Source organism: Nerophis lumbriciformis, linkage group LG36 (assembly GCF_033978685.3).
Source record: "Nerophis lumbriciformis linkage group LG36, RoL_Nlum_v2.1, whole genome shotgun sequence".
Lineage (NCBI taxonomy): Eukaryota > Metazoa > Chordata > Actinopteri > Syngnathiformes > Syngnathidae > Nerophis > Nerophis lumbriciformis.
The window spans coordinates 18,293,569-18,315,000 of NC_084583.2; the positions used below are offsets into that span (position 1 = coordinate 18,293,569).

General features: G+C 42.4%; 1 protein-coding gene across 1 annotated transcript in view; it reads left to right on the top strand.

The window, feature by feature from the left end:
* Positions 1–21,432, top strand: part of taf7 (TAF7 RNA polymerase II, TATA box binding protein (TBP)-associated factor) — a 37,028-nt gene that overhangs the window by 9,673 nt on the left and 5,923 nt on the right. Inside the window, exons 8-10 of the mRNA XM_061930555.2 lie at positions 9,128–9,241; positions 9,441–9,626; positions 19,289–19,401. Of these exons, the coding sequence (XP_061786539.1) occupies positions 9,128–9,241; positions 9,441–9,626; positions 19,289–19,401 (413 nt within the window). The remainder of the gene's footprint in view (positions 1–9,127; positions 9,242–9,440; positions 9,627–19,288; positions 19,402–21,432) is intronic.

Below are 21,432 nucleotides of genomic sequence, written 5' to 3' on the forward strand. Positions count from 1 at the left end.
TTGGGCGATCTACGTCATTCATGTGCACTAGAGATGCGCGGTTTGCGGGCACAACCGCGGAGTCCGCGGATTATCCGCGGATCGGGCGGATGAAATTTTAAAAAATTAGATTTTATCCGCGGGTGGGGTCGGGTCAGGCGGTTGAAATAAAAAAAAATTAGATTTTAAATAGATTCAGGCGGGTGGCAGTTAAACCAATTCGGAAATATATATACATAGTTAAATGTTGTTACCCACATACGAAAAACGAGCAGGCACCTGCTGCATATGCCACAACAGAAGAAAAAAAAAAAGAAGAGATGGACACTTTTACGGAGCGGAGAAGGGACGCCTCGCCGGGGTCCGGGACCGAGACCCCTTCCCTCGAGAGGGCCCCACCGGGAGCCGTAGCTGAGGCGATCCGCGAGAAGGGCCCAACGCACGTCCAGGGTCACCACCGCGCCCACCACACCGACACCCCGCCTCGTCCGCCTTCGCCGCGGCCGGCGTCACGCGCAGCAGGTAAGCAGCTTACCTGCCCGCCACCCTCGTGGCCGGGGGCTCGTAACAGGGGTCACTCCGCGCGCTCCGCCCGCGCAGCTTACCTGCCCGCCACCCCTGTTGCCGGGGGCGCGTAACAGGGGTCACTCCGCGCGCAGTGCGCTCACGAAAGGGGTGGGGCTCACCCTGGTTGATATAGACAGCAGGACGGTGGCCATGGAAGTCGAAACCCGCTAAGGAGTGTGTAACAACCCACCTGCCGAATCAACTAGCCCTGAAAATGGATGGCGCTGGAGCGTCGGGTCCATACCCGGCCGTCGCCGGTAGCGAGATGTGCTTGGAGGTGCGCTCAGCGCGGCTCCCATATGATTGCGCACTGGTGTGCGTCTGGGTCGTGACAGCGTGGCACGTGAATGTCTGTGCTGTATTGGATCAGTCTCCTTTCATTAACAGGCAAAAGCTTTATAACCTCACTAATGCCTTGCATCGTCTATATTAGATATATAACAACGGGCGGGTGCGGGCGGGTGCGGTTCTGATCAAATGTTACATCGGGTGGATTGCGGATGGTTGACGACTTTCTGATGCGGTTGCGGATGAAATAATTGCCTATCCGCGCATCTCTAATGTGCACCTTGAAGACACAGTCGCCAGTGAGAATGGATATTTCATCACAACATCCGGTTTTGGTAAGCAAAGTCCATTTAAGAAGAACACATTTTTGGTGCATCACTTGTCAATAGTGCACAAATAATAGTCTATATGTAATATATACAGTCCTGGTCAAAAGTGTACATACACTTGTAAAGAACATTATGTCATGGCTGTCTTGACTTTACAATCATTTCTACAACTCTTATTTTTGTGTGATGTAGTGATTGGAGCACATACTTGTTGGTCACAAAAAAACATTCATGAAGTTTGCTTCTTTTATGAATTTATTATGGCTCTACTGAAAATGTGAGGGTCAAAAGTATACATACAGCAATGTTAATATTTGCTTACATGTCCCTTGGCAAGTTGACCTGCAATAAGGCGCTTTTGGTAGCCATCCACAAGCTTCTGCTTGACCACTTGACCACTAAATTGCTGCAGTTCAGCTAAATGTGTTGACATGGACTTGTTTCTTCAGCATTGTCCACACCTTTAAGTCAGGACTTTGGGAAGGCCATTCTAAAACCTTCATTCTAGCCTGATTTAGCCATTCCTTTACCACTTTTGAGGTGTGTTTGGGGTCATTGTCCTGTTGGAACACCCAACTGCGCCCAAGACCCAACCTCCGGGCTGATGATTTTAGCTTGTCCTGAACAATTTGGAGCTAATCCTCCTTTTTCATTGTCCCATTTAAAGCACCAGTTCCATTGGCAGCAAAACAGGCCCAGAGCATAATACTACCACCACCATGCTTGACGGTAGGCATGGTGTTCCTAGGATTAAAGGCCTCACTTTTTCTCCTCCAAACATATTGCTGGGTATTGTGGCCAAACAGCTCCATTTTTGTTTCATCTGACATCACATGGACAAAGATAAGACCTTCTGGAGGAAAGTTCTGTGGTCAAAAGTGGTAAAGGAATGGCTAAATCAGGCTAAAATTAACGTTTTAGAATGGCCTTCCCAAAGTCCTGACTTAAACGTGTGGACAATGCTGAAGAAACAAGTCCACGTCAGAAAAGCAACACATTTAGCTGAGCTGCAGCAATTTTGTGGTCAAGTGGTCAAGCAGAAGCTTGTGGATGGCTACCAAAAGCGCCTTATTGCAGGTAAACTTGCCAAGGGACATGTAAGCAAATATTAACATTGCTGTATGTATACTTTTGACCCTCACATTTTCAGTAGAGCCATAATAAATTCATAAAAGAAGCAAACTTCATGAATGTTTTTTGTGACCAACAAGTATGTGCTCCAATCACTACATCACACAAAAATAAGAGTTGGATAAAGTATTTGACACTCAAGACAGCCATGACATGATGTTCTTTACAAGTGTATGTACACTTTTGATGGCGACTACATATATATTTTGATTCTGAAGAAATAGCCATTGTTGATAAAAAGATGACAACCCTCCCAATATATTACACTATATACATCCATGCATAAATTATATTACTTGTATTTACTTTCACCTAAAAAACACAATTTTCTAAGGTGTGGTGACTTTTATTTAATTTTGTAGTACTAGAGACTTCCTCCCGGTCAACTTCCTTTGTTTTCACTTTATCAAAGTGTGCATGCAAGTGATGTCGAGGCCACTTTGGGGGCTGTGTGCGTTTAGACTGGAGTCCGATAAAAATCGCATTTTACTTACAGTGCAAACAGTCAGATGGAAAAAAATGAGATGTCCAAAAAAATCTGATTTGGGCCACTTTGGCCTGCAGTGTAAACATAGTCTTTGATCAAATGATGTCACAGTTTTCAATTACTGCATTTTTCGGAGTATAAGTCGCACCGGAGTATAAGTCGCACCCAGAGGTGGGTAGTAACGCGCTACATTTACTCCGTTACATCTACTTGAGTAACTTTTGGGATAAATTGTACTTCTAAGAGTAGTTTTAATGCAACATACTTTTACTTTTACTTGAGTATATTTATAGAGAAGAAACGCTACTTTTACTCCGCTACTTTTATCTACATTCTACTCGCTACTAATGTTTATCGATCTGTTAATGCACGCTTTGTTTGTTTTGGTCTGTCAGACAGACCTTCATAGTGCCTGCGTTTCAACAAATACAGTCACTGGTGACGTTCACTCCGTTCCACCAATCAGATGCAGTCACTGGTGACGTTGGACCAATCAAACAGAGGGTCACATGACCTGACTTAAACAAGTTGAAAAACTTGTTGGGGTGTTACCATTTAGTGGTCAATTGTACGGAATATGTACTGTACTGTGCAATCTACTAATAAAAGTTCCAATCAATCAATCAAAATTGTGAAGGAAAAAAGACCCTTTTTTATTTCAACCGTACATCCCGTCAAAAGCCTAAAGACTGACTACACAGTTCCTGTCTTCACAATAAAAGTGCCGCTCCATTGCGCCTGTGCTTTCAAAATAAGAGTCTCCGAAAGCCAGCGCAAACAAGCTAGCAAGCTACGGAGTTTGCCGCCAATGTATTTCTTGTAAAGTGTATAAAAACGAATATGGAAGCTGGACAAATAAGATGCTAAAAACCAACCACTTTCATGTGGTATTAGAAAGGAGGAACTTGTTTTTCTCCATTTGAAAACGTGGACGTTATCATCACTACTGTCTGATTACAATCAATGCAAGTCATCAAAATCAGGTAATACACAAACTTATATTCTTGTTTTCATGAAAGAAAGGAATCTATATGTGTTAAACATGCATGTATATTCATTAAAACACCTTTAACATGTAAACAAAAACAGCAAAATAAATAAATATAAATTATATACTGTATATATCAATGTATGTATATATATATATATATATATATATATATATATATATATATATATATATATATATATATATATATATATATATATATGATGTGTGTGTGTATGTTACTCATCAGTTACTCAGTACTTGAGTAGTTTTTTCACAACATACTTTTTACTTTTACTCAAGTAAATATTTGGGTGACTACTCCTTACTTTTACTTGAGTAATAAATCTCTAAAGTAACAGTACTCTTACTTGAGTACAATTTCTGGCTACTCTACCCACCTCTGGTCGCACCTGCCGAAAATGCATAATAAAGAAGAAAAAAAACATATATAAATCGCACTGGAGCCCGGCCAAACTATGAAAAAAACTGCGACTTATAGTCCAAAAAACATGGTAGTATACATTTGCATAATATAAGTTGTTTTTCTAATTTAAACCTGTGACATTATCTCATCAAAACGCCTTTTAAGGGGAACTGCACTTTTTTGGGGAAATTTCCCTATCGTTCACAATCATTAGGAAAGACAGATGTATGTTTTTTAATGCATTCTATCTCAGCGATGAGGGATGCCGTCAAGCTGAACGAGTCCTATTTGCGAAGCCATGGAAAACAATTTATGGGTGGCTTTAACACGATTCTAGACCACCATCTGCCGTCTCAGGAGGGGGAAGCAGTGCACTGTCAACACCGTGTACGGTGGGGATGGTGTGCTGCTGACCTCCACTCAGGACCTTGTGGATCGGTGGACGGAATACTTCGAAGACCTTCTCAATCCCACCTACATGTCTTCCTTTGAGGAAGCAGTGCCTGGGGAATCTGTGGTGGACCCTCCTATTTCTGCTTAAGAAGTTCCTCGGTGGTAGGATGAGATCCGCCCAGAGTTCCTTAGGCTCTGGATGCTGGGGGGCTGTCTTGGTTGACAAGACTCTGCAGCATTGCGTAAACACATACCTGCCAACTACTCCGGTTTTCCCGTAATTAGTACGGTTTTCATCAACCTATTCCGGGTTACGGTTGCAGTGATAAAAAATACGTTTTTTCATTAATTAATTTTTTTTAAAAGTTTTATTCACGAAATCGCGTAACAACAATGACAATCGACACTGCTTCCCGTAACTTCCTATCGAGCCATTCCGAATGCCATGCGCGAGGCTATTTATAGCACCGCTGCCAAGCACGAGGCACCAGTTGCCATTGTTTCCAAACGAGCGAACGATCATGGAATCAGCCGGAGAAAAATCGCAAACGAGTCTTCAACCGAAAAGAAAACTGCAGTCATTCCGTGAAGAATATTCAAAAGCCTATTCGGGAATAATTATCCGTTCCAAAAAGGGTGAAAACTACGCAAATTGCACCTTGTGCAGACAAGATTTGTCGATCGGACACGGAGGAATTAGCGATGTAAAAGACCACGTTGGGACAAAAAAACACAAGTCTAATGCCGTTGCTAGCGATACAAGTGGAAAACTTTCAACGTTTTTCGTCGCCCAAACAGATTCTTTGGATGTGATAAATGCCGAAGTTTTATTTACGGAGGCAATAATTGAGCATGGACTTCCAATCGCACTGGCTGATCACATGGGACAGTTATTTCGGAAAATGTTTCCCGACTCGAAAACGCCCAAAAATCTGGATGTGGTCGAACCAAAGTTAGCTTACCATGTTTACAGTATGATAATTGTGATAGAAATGTGAATTTTAGGCACAGAATATTTTTTACAATTGAACAAGGCAGTAGATTATACAAGCTTGGACAGAAAGTTAATAATGACACCAATTTTTTTTTTAATGGAATTGTTTAGTACTGTTTTACCATTTGTTTACTGTAAAAAGTGTTTATACTGTTCATACTTTCAATTAACAAATTGAAGTCTTGTGAAAGGTTGACAGGATAACTGGCATTAACTGTCAAAATAATTTCAAACTATTGAAGTTATCTTACAGAATAAACATGTCAATCAACCCATATGATTTTTGCTGTAATATTTTTGTTTTGAAAAGTCACTGTGACTGATAGAAAAGTGATGGTTTTAGCAACATTTTAACCTGTCTGAATGCTAATACGGTAATCATTTTGCGTCGGGGGCCTTCACCCCCCTGAACCCCCCACCAGGACTTTGTCCTGGACCTACCGGGGCCTGCGGCCCCTGGACCCTGCGGCCCCTGGACCCTGGCTACTAGGTTTTTCTGATTTCAAAAGTTGGCAGGTATGTAAACACGGAGGCGGTGCCTCTGGATTGGCAGACCGGGGTGGTGGTTCCTCTCTTTAAGAAGGGGAACCGGAGGGTGTGTTCCAACTATCATGGGATCAAACTCCTCAGCCTTCCCGGTAAGGTCCAATCAGGTGTACTGGAGAGGAGGCTACCCCCCGATGGTTGAACCTCGGATTCAGGAGGCTTTATAGGCAGAATAGTGCGGCGTCTATAGACTCCATTGTAAGCAGACTTTTGATCGCATTGTTGTACTATTTAGAAGGCATTGAAAAATACATCTGTCGTCATAATGATTGTGAACCATAGGCAAAATTCCAACAAAAGTGCAGTTCAAAACATCACTGTAATTTGTCGGTCTATAAACCGCTAGTTTTTTTCCTCACTTTGAACCCTGTGCTTTATACGATGCAGCGGCTAATTTATGGCCTTTACCGGTGGTCCGTCCCTGAAGAGCAGCAGCACATTCACACGCCCACCCACACTTGACTTTCATTCCCTCGCATGACTTCCTTGCCGTCAAGGCCTTTATATTAGGAACACCACGAAGGCCATTGTGCCATTTTCCCCACTGTTGAAGGGGAACTGCATTTTATTTTGGTAATTTGCCTATCGTTCACAATCCTTATGAGTGACAAGAACACATCTTTTTGGGGGGGGGATTGTAATGATGATAAACACTTGCAAGCCCGCAAAACAACATCACAACCCTCCATTTTATATACACGCCTCAAGTGTGTATATATACATGTATATGTACCAGTATATACTGTAGTAACAAACATGTTCATAATAATATGTAATATGTACAATATACACACTGCAAGTATATATATAATGTAGTAACAGACCCCTTCATAACAATATGTAATATGTACAATATACACACTGCAAGTATATATATCATGTAACAGACACCTTCATAACAATATGTAATATGTACTATATACACACTGCAAGTATATATATAATGTAGTAACAGACACCTTCATAACAATATGTAATATGTACAATATATACACTGCAAGTATATATATCATGTAGTAACAGACACCTTCATAACAATATGTACAATATACACACTGCAAGTATACATATAATGTAGTAACAGACACCTTCATAACTATGTAATATGTACAATATACACACTGCAAGTATATATATCATCTAGGAACAGACACCTTCATAACAATATGTAATATGTACAATATACACACTGAAAGTATACATATAATGTAGTAACAGACACCTTCATAACAATATGTAATATGTACAATATATACACTGCAAGTATATATATATATATAATGTAGTAAACAGACACCTTCATAACAATATGTAATATGTACAATATACACACTGCAAGTATATATATATATCATGTAGTAACAGACACCTTCATAACAATATGTAATATGTATAATATACACACTGCAAGTATATATATAATGTAGTAACAGACCCCTTCATAACAATATGTAATATGTACAATATACACACTGCAAGTATATATATCATGTAACAGACACCTTCATAACAATATGTAATATGTACTATATACACACTGCAAGTATATATATAATGTAGTAACAGACACCTTCATAACAATATGTAATATGTACAATATATACACTGCAAGTATACATATAATGTAGTAACAGACACCTTCATAACAATATGTAATATGTACAATATACACACTGCAAGTATACATATAATGTAGTAACAGACACCTTCATAACTATGTAATATGTACAATATACACACTGCAAGTATATATATCATCTAGGAACAGACACCTTCATAACAATATGTAATATGTACAATATACACACTGAAAGTATACATATAATGTAGTAACAGACACCTTCATAACAATATGTAATATGTACAATATACACACTGCAAGTATATATATCATGTAACAGACACCTTCATAACAATATGTAATATGTACAATATTTACCGTATTTTGGTAATTTTAAGCACAAACCTTATTTCCTCAGCGCGTTGATTTCCGTTCCGATAGCAACAGACTTAGGGCAACTAATGTGTGTTCCTACTTCCGGCTACAAAAGGTGTGTGTGTTCTACTCATGGCAGACTTGGTAATAGATGATGATGATGACTATTTTTGGACAAATTTGGATTCACAACCTTGTCTCTTGGAAGCTGGATATACGGAGGATTAACTGCTGGTTTTAGAAGTGAGCACGAAGAAAGGGTGAAACGTTGGAGCAGACGGAAGCCGAGAGAGTGAGGTCGGCGTGACTTGACAATAAATGTGGAACTTGGAGCCAAGCTCTGCCTACATTAAAGGCGTGCTTGTCCATGCAGCCAATATTACATCCAGATAATGTGTCATGAGACATGCAATTATAAATTAAATACACAGAGGAAATAGATAAAGCTCCAATATACCTACAAATGAGGCATAATGATGCAATATGTACATACAGCTATCCTACTTAGCATGTTAGCATCGATTAGCTTTCAGTCATGCAGTGACAAAGTATGCCTGGGTAAGACTCCAACAAGTCAATAACATCAACAAAGCTCACCTTTGTGCATTCACGCACAGCATAAAAAGTTTGGTGGACAAAATGAGACAAAGAAGGAGTGGCATAAAACACGTCTTTCTGTGGCAGTGTTGGAGAAAGTTGCACATGTAAACAAACTACGGTGAGTTCAAGGATCGCCGAAAATAGTAGGACAAAACGGTGCTCGCCAAATACTGTCATCAGTGAAGCAAGTTGAATATAAACAGTGGGATTTCTAACAATTAGGAAGGTGTGTGTCATGTTTGTCCTCCTACACAAACCATATTCAAACAAATATATTTTTTCCACCATCTTTTTCCATTTTTGAAAATGCACCAGGGAGCCACTACGGCAGCGCCAATGCGGCGCTAGAGCCGCGTGTTGCCGACCCCCCGAGGGAGTCTTTGAGGACTCTGTCTTCTTGAAAGAGAACATTTGAGGTGTTTTCCAATTTTCTTATGCCTTGACTTGACTCGTAATGCTCAGGGTGGGAAATAATAGCGGAGGAGGACTTAAAGGACGCAGACCAGCACGGCTCTCTGGGCAACCTGGACTCATCACCAGGCACCTCAGGGCACAAGATGGGTCACGGGTCCTCCAGTAAGTGATGCACACACCCAATAAAAAGCCACTTAACACTAGTGGAGTTGTTAAGACAGCCCAACAGATTAAGTTTTTATTATCTTGCCTTATAAAAGTCATGGAAGCATTTGAATACGTAAGTAAATAATAACCTTGGCAATCAAGCTGACTTGACCGTTGGTATACAATCCCAGTCACGGATGATAACTCTTTACAGCCCAACGTGACGAGCTGAGGGAGATCTTCAACGACATCAGCAGCTCCAGCGAGGACGAGGAGGACGAAGCTGACCGCCACGAGGACGAGGACCTAAACATCATGGACACGGAAGACGATCTGGCCCAAGACAAGCTGGACGAGTCCGATCCTGCGCAGCACGAATTGGACAGAAACAACCAGATAGGTAAGAGAGGAGGTTTTTCATGTTGGGGAGCACAGCTTGACCTCACACACACACACACACACACACACACACACTAAAAACCCAGGCAGGTGTCTGGTCTTTGAAATCAAAGCCGAGTTTTCTAGGTCAGACATCAGCCTGAAATGTGCAGGCTGACTTTGGCCTAAATGAAGTGCAGGAGACCTGCAGAGAAGCGGCACTGACAGGTGTTGCAATCACACAGCAGCTTAGAGATGCGCGGTTTGCGGGCACAACCGCGGAGTCCGCGGATTATCCGCGGATCGGGCGGATGAAATTTAAAAAAATTAGATTTTATCCGCGGGTCGGGTCGGGTCGGGCGGTTGAAATAAAAAAAAAATTAGATTTTAAATAGATTCAGGCGGGTGGCAGTTAAACCAATTGGGAAATATATATACATAGTTACCGTATTTTCCGCACTATAAGGCGCACCGGATTATTAGCCGCACCTTCAATGAATGGCATATTTCATAACTTTGTCCACCAATAAGCCGCCCCGGACTATAAGCCGCGCCTACGCTGCGCTAAAGGGAATGTCAAAAAAACAGTCAGATAGGTCAGTCAAACTTTAATAATATATTAAAAACCAGCGTTCTAACAACTCTGTTCACTCCCAAAATGTACGCAAATGTGCAATCACAAACATAGTAAAATTCAAAATAGTGCAGAGCAATAGCAACATAATGTTGCTCGAACGTTAATGTCACAACACACAAAATAAACATAACGCTCACTTTCTGAAGTTATTCTTCATTCGTAAATCCTTCGTCTTCGGTGTCCGAAGTGAAAAGTTGGGCAAATGTGAGATCCAAAATGGCCGGTTCCGTCTCGTCGAAGTCATCGGAGTCAGTGTCACTGTTATCCAGCAGTTCTGTGAATCCTGCCTTCCGGAAAGCTCGGACCACAGTTGTGACCGAAATATCTGCCCAGGCATTTACGATCCACTGGCAGATGTTGGCGTCGTCTGGCGCTGCCTCCCTGTCTTAGTGAAGGTGTGTTCGCCTTCTGTCATCCACTGTTCCCACGCAGTTAGCAGTCTAGCTTCGAATGCCCTGTTGACACCAATATCTAGCGGCTGGAGGTCTTTTGTCAATCCACCCGGAATGACGGCGAGTATTGAATTAAGCGCGTAAGCGTGTCTCTTAATGTGATGTTATGAGCTAGCAAATATAACAACTACACTACCCAGCATGCAACGATAGTTACGAGCATGCGCGGTAGCCCTGAGAAGCGTTGTTGTATGCTGGGAGTTAGAATGTGGTTATGAGCACGCTGTGAGTAAACGTTGAGAACTCAGTTAACACGCCTCGTCTGCATTATTTATAATTAGACAGACAACACACTTAATAGGAGCCATTTTGGGGTCTTTACATAAACACACAAATGGAAATGTAACGTCACATATCCCAGCATGCACCGTGCGCTTCTTCTTCCGGGGGCGGGTGGTTGCTTACAGTAGAAGAAGAAGCGCTTCCTGTTCTATGGGGGCGGGTGCTTACCTTGGCGGTTGCTTGCGTAGAAGAAGAAGCGCTTCCTGCTCTACCGGGAAAAAAGATGGCGGCTGTTTACCGAAGTTGCGAGAACGAAACTTTATGAAAATGAATCTTAATATTTATCCATATATAAAGCGCACCGGGTTAAAAGCCGCACTGTCAGCTTTTGAGTAAATTTGTGGTTTTTAGGTGCGGCTAATGGTGCGGAAAATACGGTAAATGTTGTTACCCACATACGAAAAACGAGCAGGCACCTGCTGCATATGCCACAACAGAAGAAAAAAAGAAAAAAGAAATGGACACTTTTACGGAGCGGAGAAGGGACGCCTCGCCGGGGTCCGGGACCGAGGTCCCTTCCCCCGAGAGGGCCCCACCGGGAGCCGTAGCTGAGGCGATCCGCGAGAAGGGCCCGACGCACGTCCAGGGTCACCACCGCGCCCACCGCACCGACACCCCGCCTCGTCCGCCTTCGCCGCGGCCGGCGTCACGCGCAGCAGGTAAGCAGCTTACCTGCCCGCCACCCCTGTGGCCGGGGGCTCGTAACAGGGGTCACTCCGCGCGCTCCGCCCGCGCAGCTTACCTGCCCGCCACCCCTGTTGCCGGGGGCGCGTAACAGGGGTCACTCCGCGCGCAGTGCGCTCACGAAAGGGGTGGGGCTCACCCTGGTTGATATAGACAGCAGGACGGTGGCCATGGAAGTCGGAACCCGCTAAGGAGTGTGTAACAACCCACCTGCCGAATCAACTAGCCCTGAAAATGAATGGCGCTGGAGCGTCGGGCCCATACCCGGCCGTTGCCGGCAGCGAGACGCGCTTGGAGGTGCGCTCAGCGCGGCTCCCATATGATTGCGCACTGGTGTGCGTCTGGGTCGTGACAGCGTGGCACGCGAATGTCTGTGCTGCATTGGATCAGTCTCCTTTCTTTAACAGGCAAAAGCTTTATAACCTCACTAATGCCTTGCATCGTCTATATTAGATCTATAACAACGGGCGGGTGCGGGCGGGTGCGGTTCTGATCAAATGTTACATCGGGTGGATGGCGGATGGTTGACGACTTTCTGATGCGGTTGCGGATGAAATAATTGCCTATCCGCGCATCTCTACAGCAGCTGTAAGTCAGCTCATCAAAACAAGCCCACTCTGGCCACATGTGGCCCAGGTTCAGCCGGTCAAGTGCTGATGAGACACTTCTGTTAGTCCTGCAGGTTTGAAGTTTGGCAATCCTGCAAGATGTTGAATTGCTTAGTATTAAAGGGACAAGCAGTAGAAAATGGATGGATGGATGATCGTAATGCATTGATGACCTAGCAATGCTTTATTTGGAAACAAAGTCACTAGAAGAGGAGATGACAGGAGGGTGTGTTAGGGTAAAAAAAGGGACATTTTCAAAAATAATAGAACCAAATGACATAATTGTATGTGGATAAAATAGTAGGTTTACAGGAATACAGTTGTACTGGAGGAAAAAAGTGTTTTTTTTAAAGAGAATTAGGAGGTAATTTTTCAATAAAAATCAACTACCATAGTAATTGTTCCATAACAAAGCTGCCATTGTACAATAATAGGCGAGGCAATGGCAAAGCAATGTTATTTATAGAGCACAATTCGTACACAAGGCAATTCAAAGTGCTTTACAGTAAACTAAAAGAAGGCAAAAATAAAGATATAAAATCATAATTCAAATTAAAATCATCATGAAAAGAATCATAATTAATTCAAATCAATCAAACACTGTAGATAATATACTTTTAGTTGTCATATGCACAATTAAATAAAAGTGTTTTCAGCTTGGATTTGAACATTTCCAACTTTGAGGCCTGTCTCACATCTTTAGGAAGACTATTTCAGATTTTAGGAGCATAAAACTGAAACACAGTGTCACCATGTTTGGTCCTGACTGGAGGCGCCAGCAGGAGACCGCTCCCTGAAGTTCTTCGAGCTGGAGATAGTTCATGTGGTATGTCAGAGATGTACTTTGGCTCAAGACCATGAAAAGACTTGTACACAAGGAGATCTGTTTTAAAGTACATTCTCTGAGCAACAGGAAGCCAGTGCAGTGACTTAAGCACTGGACTAAAATTGTCCTATTTCCTGGTTCTCGTCAGGACTTGAGCAGCAGCGTTCTCTATGTACTTCCAGCTGCTTTACAGCTGCTTTAGAGAGCCCAGTGAGAAGGCCATTACAGTAGTCTAACCTGCTGGAGACTGGGGCATGGATAAGTCTTTCTAAGTCTGATTTAGACGTTATTCATCTCATTTTGGCAATGTTTTTCAGGTGGCAAAATGCTGCTGATGTTATTGACTTAATGTGGCTGTTAAAGTTCAAGTCTGAGTCCATTATTACCCCTCAATTTCCAACATGGTTATTTGGTTTTAGGGAGTGGGTCTCAAGGTGACTAATAACAATTTCTCTTTGCTAATAAAGTGATCATCATATGCGACTTCAATTGTGTTATTGCAAGGAAAATTGTTACATTTTTTTAGAAAAATATTTGTAATATGAGGGGGGAAAAAGTCAACAATTTTACAAGGCTAATAAATATGTATTATACATTTTTTATTTATTTTGTAATTCTATTTAAAAAAAAACAAGTTGTACTATTGCGAGAATAAAGAAAAAAAGTTGTATTTTAATTTATGTATATATTTTAGGAATCGTGCAATCTATTGATTAGTTTGTTCGGTTTATCGAGTAATCGGATAAAACACACTTCATGACGTCAATGCGTATTTTAGGGAAGATAGTTAAAATGAGGATTTTTCTACTTGAGATAACCTTCATCCTTTGTCATTAATAAATGCACATCATCAATGTTGAAAGTGCACTTTTAACATGTGCGCATTAATAAAAGATAAATTGCCATACAAATCAGAGCACCCAAGCACCACCTCTCTCTCTCTCTCTCTCTCTCTCTCTCTCGCTATATATATATATATATATATATATATATATATATATATATACAGGTAAAAGCCAGTAAATTAGAATATTTTGAAAAACTTGATTTATTTCAGCAATTGCATTCAAAAGGTGTAACTTGTACATTATATTTATTCATTGCACACAGACTGATGCATTCAAATGTTTATTTCATTTAATTTTGATGATTTGAAGTGGCAACAAATGAAAATCCAAAATTCCGTGTGTCACAAAATTAGAATATTGTGTAAGGCTAATACAAAAAAGGGATTTTTAGAAATGTTGGCCAACTGAAAAGTATGAAAATGAAAAATATGAGCATATACAATACTCAATACTTGGTTGGAGCTCCTTTTGCCTCAATTACTGCGTTAATGCGGCGTGGCATGGAGTCGATGAGTTTCTGGCACTGCTCAGGTGTTATGAGAGCCCAGGTTGCTCTGATAGTGGCCTTCAACTCTTCTGCGTTTTTGGGTCTGGCATTCTGCATCTTCCTTTTCACAATACCCCACAGATTTTCTATGGGGCTAAGGTCAGGGGAGTTGGCGGGCCAATTTAGAACAGAAATACCATGGTCCGTAAACCAGGCACGGGTAGATTTTGCGCCGTGTGCAGGCGCCAAGTCCTGTTGGAACTTGAAATCTCCATCTCCATAGAGCAGGTCAGCAGCAGGAAGCATGAAGTGCTCTAAAACTTGCTGGTAGACGGCTGCGTTGACCCTGGATCTCAGGAAACAGAGTGGACCGACACCAGCAGATGACATGGCACCCCAAACCATCACTAATGGTGGAAACTTTACACTAGACTTCAGGCAACGTGGATCCTGTGCCTCTCCCGTCTTCCTCCAGACTCTGGGACCTCGATTTCCAAAGGAAATGCAAAATTTGCTTTCGTCAGAAAACATGACTTTGGACCACTCAGCAGCAGTCCAGCTGGTGTCGGTCCACTCTGTTTCCTGAGATCCAGGGTCAACGCAGCCGTCTACCAGCAAGTTTTAGAGCACTTCATGCTTCCTGCTGCTGACCTGCTCTATGGAGATGGAGATTTCAAGTTCCAACAGGACTTGGCGCCTGCACACAGCGCAAAATCTACCCGTGCCTGGTTTACGGACCATGGTATTTCTGTTCTAAATTGGCCCGCCAACTCCCCTGACCTTAGCCCCATAGAAAATCTGTGGGGTATTGTGAAAAGGAAGATGCAGAATGCCAGACCCAAAAACGCAGAAGAGTTGAAGGCCACTATCAGAGCAACCTGGGCTCTCATAACACCTGAGCAGTGCCAGAAACTCATCGACTCCATGCCACACCGCATTAACGCAGTAATTGAGGCAAAAGGAGCTCCAACCAAGTATTGAGTATTGTACATGCTCATATTTTTCATTTTCATACTTTTCAGTTGGCCAACATTTCTAAAAATCCCTTTTTTGTATTAGCCTTAAGTAATATTCTAATTTTGTGACACACGGAATTTTGGATTTTCATTTGTTGCCACTTCAAATAATCAAAATTAAATGAAATAAACATTTGAATGCATCAGTCTGTGTGCAATGAATAAATATAATGTACAAGTTACACCTTTTGAATGCAATTACTGAAATAGATCAAGTTTTTCAAAATATTCTAATTTACTGGCTTTTACCTGTACATACAGTCATGGCCAAAAATATTGTCACCTCTGCATTTCTGTCCGATAAGTCACCACTTCTCCAAGAAAATTGTTGAAATTATAAATGCTTTGGTATTTACATGTTTATTTATTTTATTTGCATTGGAACAACACAACCCCCACCCCCCCCCCAAAAAAAGAAAAGAAGCCATTTCTGATATTATTTTACACAGAACTCCAAGAATGGACTTGACAAAGATCTTGGCACCTTTTCAAAATTGTAAGAAATAGTTATATTCTAAGCATGTTAATTTGTAATGAAACTCATCTGTAGCAAGTAACATGTGCTGGCAATATAGAAATCACACTCGCAGCCAGTTAAAATGGAGAAAAGTTGCGTTGTGTCTACCACACTGAGCATGGAGAAATGAAAAGAAGAGCAAAGAACTCTGACAAGATTTGAGAACCAAGATTGTGGAATAGCATGGACACTCTCAAGGCTACAAGTCCATCTGCAGAGATCTAAATGTTCCTGGGTCTACTGTGTGCAATGTCATCAAGGGCACTATAGCTAACCTCCCTAGATGTGGATGGAAGAGAACAATTGATGAACGAAAGATTGTTAGAATTGTGGATAAAGAACCTGGATCCACTTCCAAACAAATTCAAGCTGACTTGCAGACACAGCTCGCACAATCTGTCTCAATGAAAAGGGATGCTATGGTGGGAGACCCAGGAGGGCCTCGCTGCTGACACAGAGACACAAAAACTTACCTGAGGAAGCAAAAACCCTTATGGGAGAAGGTCCTGTGGACAGATGAGACTAAAGTGGAGCTTTTTGGTAAAGCACATCATCACACTGTTTACAGAAACCAAAATGAGACCTTTAAAGAAAAGAACACCATCCCTACAGTCAAACATGGTGGATTTTCACTGATGTTTTGCTGCTTCTGGTACCAGATTCCTTGACTGTGTGCATGGCATCATGAAATATGAGGACTAGCAAAGAATTTTGGGGCATAATGTAGGGCCCAGTGTCAGAAAGCTGGGTCTCCGTCAGAGGTCATGGTCAATGACCCAAAGCATACTCCAAAAAGCACACAAATGGTTAAGACAAAGGGCTGGAGAGTTGTGAAGTGGCCATCAAGAGTCCAGATCTAAATCCTATAGAACATCTGTGGAGAGATCTAAAAACAGCATTTGGGAGAACTTCAAATCTGAGAGACCTGAAGCAGTTTGCAAAAGAAGAGTGGTCGAAAATTCCAGTCGCAAGGTGTGAGAAAGTCATTGATGGTTACAGGAAGCCATTGCTTTCACTTATTGTTTCCAAAGGGTGTGGTACCAAATATTAAGTTGAGGGTGCCAATCATTATATCCAGTCCATTTTTGGAGTTCTGTGTAAAATAATATCCGATCTGGCTTTTTTTGGGTTTCTTTTGTTGTTCCAATGCAAACAAAAAAAAAAACATGTGAATACCAAAGCATTTGTAATTTCAACAATTCTCTGGGAGGAGTGGTGCATTATCTGACAGAAATGCAGGGGTGCCAATATTTTTGGCCATGACTGTACATCTATGTATATAATAAATAAATAAATTTATATATATATATATATATATATATATATATATGAGATGCGCGGATAGGCAATTATTTCATCCGCAACCGCATCAGAAAGTCGTCAACCATCCGCCATCCACCCGATGTAACATTTGATCAGAACCGCACCCGCCCGTTGTTATATATCTAATATAGACGATGCAAGGCATTAGTGAGGTTATAAAGCTTTTGCCTGTTAAAGAAAGGAGACTGATCCAATGCAGCACAGACATTCCCGTGCCACGCTGTCACGACCCAGACACACACCAGTGCACAATCATATGGGAGCCGCGCTGAGCGCACCTCTAAGTGCGTCTCGCTGCCGGCGACGGCCGGGTATGGGCCCGACGCTCCAGCGCCATCCATTTTCAGGGCTAGTTGATTCGGCAGGTGAGTTGTTACACACTCCTTAGCGGGTTCCGACTTCCATGGCCACCGTTCTGCTGTCTATATCAACCAGGGTGAGCCCCACCCCTTTCGTGAGCGCACTACGCGCGGAGTGACCCCTGTTACGCGCCCCCGGCAACAGGGGTGGCGGGCAGGTAAGCTGCGCGGGCGGAGCGCGCAGAGTGACCCCTGTTACGAGCCCCCGGCCACGGGGGTGGCGGGCAGGTAAGCTGCTTACCTGCTGCGCGTGACGCCGGCCGCAGCGAAGGCGGACGAGGCGGGGTGTCGGTGCGGTGGGCGCGGTGGTGACCCTGGACGTGCGTCGGGCCCTTCTCGCGGATCGCCTCAGCTACGGCTCCCGGTGGGGCCCTCTCGGGGGAAGGGGCCTCGGTCCCGGACCCCGGCGAGGCGTCGGGGGCCTTCTCCGCTCCGTAAAAGTGTCCATCTCTTTTTTTTTTTTTCTTCTGTTGTGGCATATGCAGCAGGTGCCTGCTCGTTTTTCGTATGTGGGTAACAACATTTAACTATGTATATATATTTCCGAATTGGTTTAACTGCCACCCGCCTGAATCTATTTAAAATCTAATTTTTTTAAATTTCAACCGCCCGACCCGACCCGACCCGCGGATAAAATCTAATTTTTTTAAATTTCATCCGCCCGATCCGCGGATAATCCGCGGACTCCGCGGTTGTGCCCGCAAACCGCGCATCTCTAATATATATATATATATATATATATATATATATGTATGTATGTATGTATGTATGTATGTATGTATGTATGTATGTGTGTGTGTATATATCTATATGTGTGTGTGTGTATATATGTAATATATATATTAATAACATACAGGTTGTTATGTGTGACCATTTTCATTGAATTTTTGTACTGGTTATTTATTTTTCCCTGCACCTTGACTAGGGAAGGTTGTTTGGATAGGGTCATATAAGTAAGTGCTGTCCATCGAAGACTTGTAAGTACAAAATAATGGCAGAGTTATTTCCGTCGACCCCCAGATAGTGACATAATGGCAGCAATCAGACCACTGGAAATGTATATATGATATGGATACATCGCTCCCAGTCAAATTGTTTACTGAACTTGTGCCATCTCACGGGCCAAATTGAAAACGGCGGTTAGTTTGGACACATCTGTTTTAAACAATTAATCGTTGCACCCTTAACTACAAGGCAAATAAGTTTGAATTTTACAGTAATGTATGATTGTAAATTTCGACAGCCACTCATTGAAATGTTTATTCATTTGTGTTATATTGTTTTTGGTCCAAACACGCTTTTGTAGAAAGTGTCGGGCAACAAAACAATGAACTTCTCTACTCTCAGTAAAAACGCAGCAGTGTTTACAGCTGCCTATTAGTTATGAAGTGTACTGCAGGTGTGTGAGGTAGTGGGCCGTAATTTAATGGCCACTCTGTGTGAGCAGGCTCATTTAGCTGTCCTTTTAGTGCTTGAACCTGCCGCCTCACCTCCTTTTTCAAATGGATTTGTTATCCCCATTAAGCGCCATTCGTGACATCCCGGCGGCTCTGCCAGCAAAGCCGGCCCCTGACTGTAAATGATGTGAAAATGACCGTCATCTCTCCTCGCCTCCACCTAAATGTGCCTGGCTGTCCCCTTGCAGTGATGGAGTACCAGGTGCAGATCAACAGCGTCAAGGCTAAGCTGCAGGAGACACGCGCCCGAAAGAAACAGCAGGAGGAGCTCATCATGAAAGTGGAGAACCAGGCCCTCAAAGTGAGCACACAATCACAAACACAAAGACGTACATTCTAAGAGTTGGTCTGAAAACAAAAGCGAGGCAAAAGTCTTCATCAACAGTCATGTGGAAACTATAACAAGCCACTAAACTCAACATTACTTAGTTTCGATTCAATATCAAATCTGCTCTTTTTTGACGATAATAATAATACACATATTTTTCTAATATTAATAATGATTTGGAGCGCATGGGAAAATGGAACCATAAGGTCACCTGTTCCCAAGTGTGACACAGCTGATCCTCCACATGGAGAGGAGCCAGATGAGGTGGTTCGGGCATCTGGTCAGGATGCCACCCGAACGCCTCCCTAGGTAGGTGTTTAGGACACGTCCAACCGGTAGGAGGCCACAGGGAAGACCCAGGACACGTTGGGAAGACTATCGTATTTTCCGCACCATAAGGCGCCCTGGGTTATAAGCCGCGCCTTCAATGAACGGCATATTTCAAAACTTTGTCCACCTATAAGCCGCCCCGTGTTATAAGCCGCATCTAACTGCGCTAAAGGAATGTCAAAAAAACAGTCAGATAGGTCAGTCAAACTTTAATAATATATTAAAAACCAGCGTGATGTGGGCGCGCATGGAGTCGTATATCAACATGGATGGAGCTGCGTGAAAAAAGCCACCCGGCCTCTTCGCGTAAACTTACCTTAACCACTCGCTCATCTTTTCTTCATCCATCCATCCCTTCGAGTTAGCTTTTATGATGACGCCGGCTGGAAAGGTCTCTTTTGGCAAGGTCTTCCTTTTGAATATCACCATGGGTGGAAGTTTCTGGCCATTAGCATGGCAAGCTAGAACCACAGTGAAGGATGACTTCTCATTCCCTGTGGTGCGAATATTCACCGTACGTGCTCCCGTTGTATCCACAGTGCGGTTCACAGGAATATCAAAAGTCAGTGGAACCTCGTCCATGTTGATAATGTTCTCTGGCCGGATCTTTTTTTCAGCTATCTTGTTTTTACAATATGCACGGAAAGTAGCCAGCTTTTCTTGAAAGTCTTTAGGCAGTTGCTGTGAAATAGTAGTCCGTGTGCGGATGGAGAGATTGCGTCTTTTCATGAACCGGAAACCTGTCGCTTAGTAGGAGCCATTTTGTGGTCTTTACAGATGTAAACACACAAAGGAAATGAAACGTAATATCCGCGCGCTTCTTCTTCTTCTACGCGGGCGGGTGGTTGCTTACAGTAGAAGAAGAAGCGCTTCCTGTTCTATGGGGGCGGGTGCTTACCTTGGCGGTTGCTTGCGTAGAAGAAGAAGCACTTCCTCTTCTACGGGGAAAAAAGATGGCGGCTGTTTACCGTAGTTGCGAGACCGAAACTTTATGAAAATGAATCTTAATATTAATCCATATATAAAGCGCACCGGGTTATAAGCCGCACTGTCAGCTTTTGAGTAAATTTGTGGTTTTTAGTTGCGGCTAATAGTGCGGAAAATACGGTATGTCTCCCGGCTGGCCTGGAAACGCCTCGGGGTTCCACAGGAAGAGCTGGACGAAGTGGCTGGGGAGAGGGAAGTCTGGGCTTCCCTGCTTAGGCTGCTGCCCCCGCGACCCGACCTCAGATAAACGAATGTTATGATTTACATTTTTTTTTTATAGAATCTCGCCTTTTGTTTTTAAAGATTTGTATTTTTTTCTCAGTTAAATATGACCATATTCTTGTAAAATTAAGTTAATTCTCAAAAGATAACTACTTTATTCCTTTGGGAAAAAAATACTTAATTTTAATTACATTTTAACAGTTTGCACTGAAAAAAACTAGATTTTTGGAAAATTCTCTTTTTTAAAAATTGTTTTACTTTGTGTGGTTTGTATAATCCCTTTGTATTATTTAAGTCCCACTCTTTAAATTACAAAAATAAAAATACAATGTCAGACAATTTTAGTTTTTTTTTAAATGTGGCCATAATATTCCTTTTTTTTTTATAGTTGCTCTTGCAAAATTACGAGTTTATGTTCATGTTTCACTATTTTTTCTTGAAAGAAACATTCTGTTTGTCTAGATT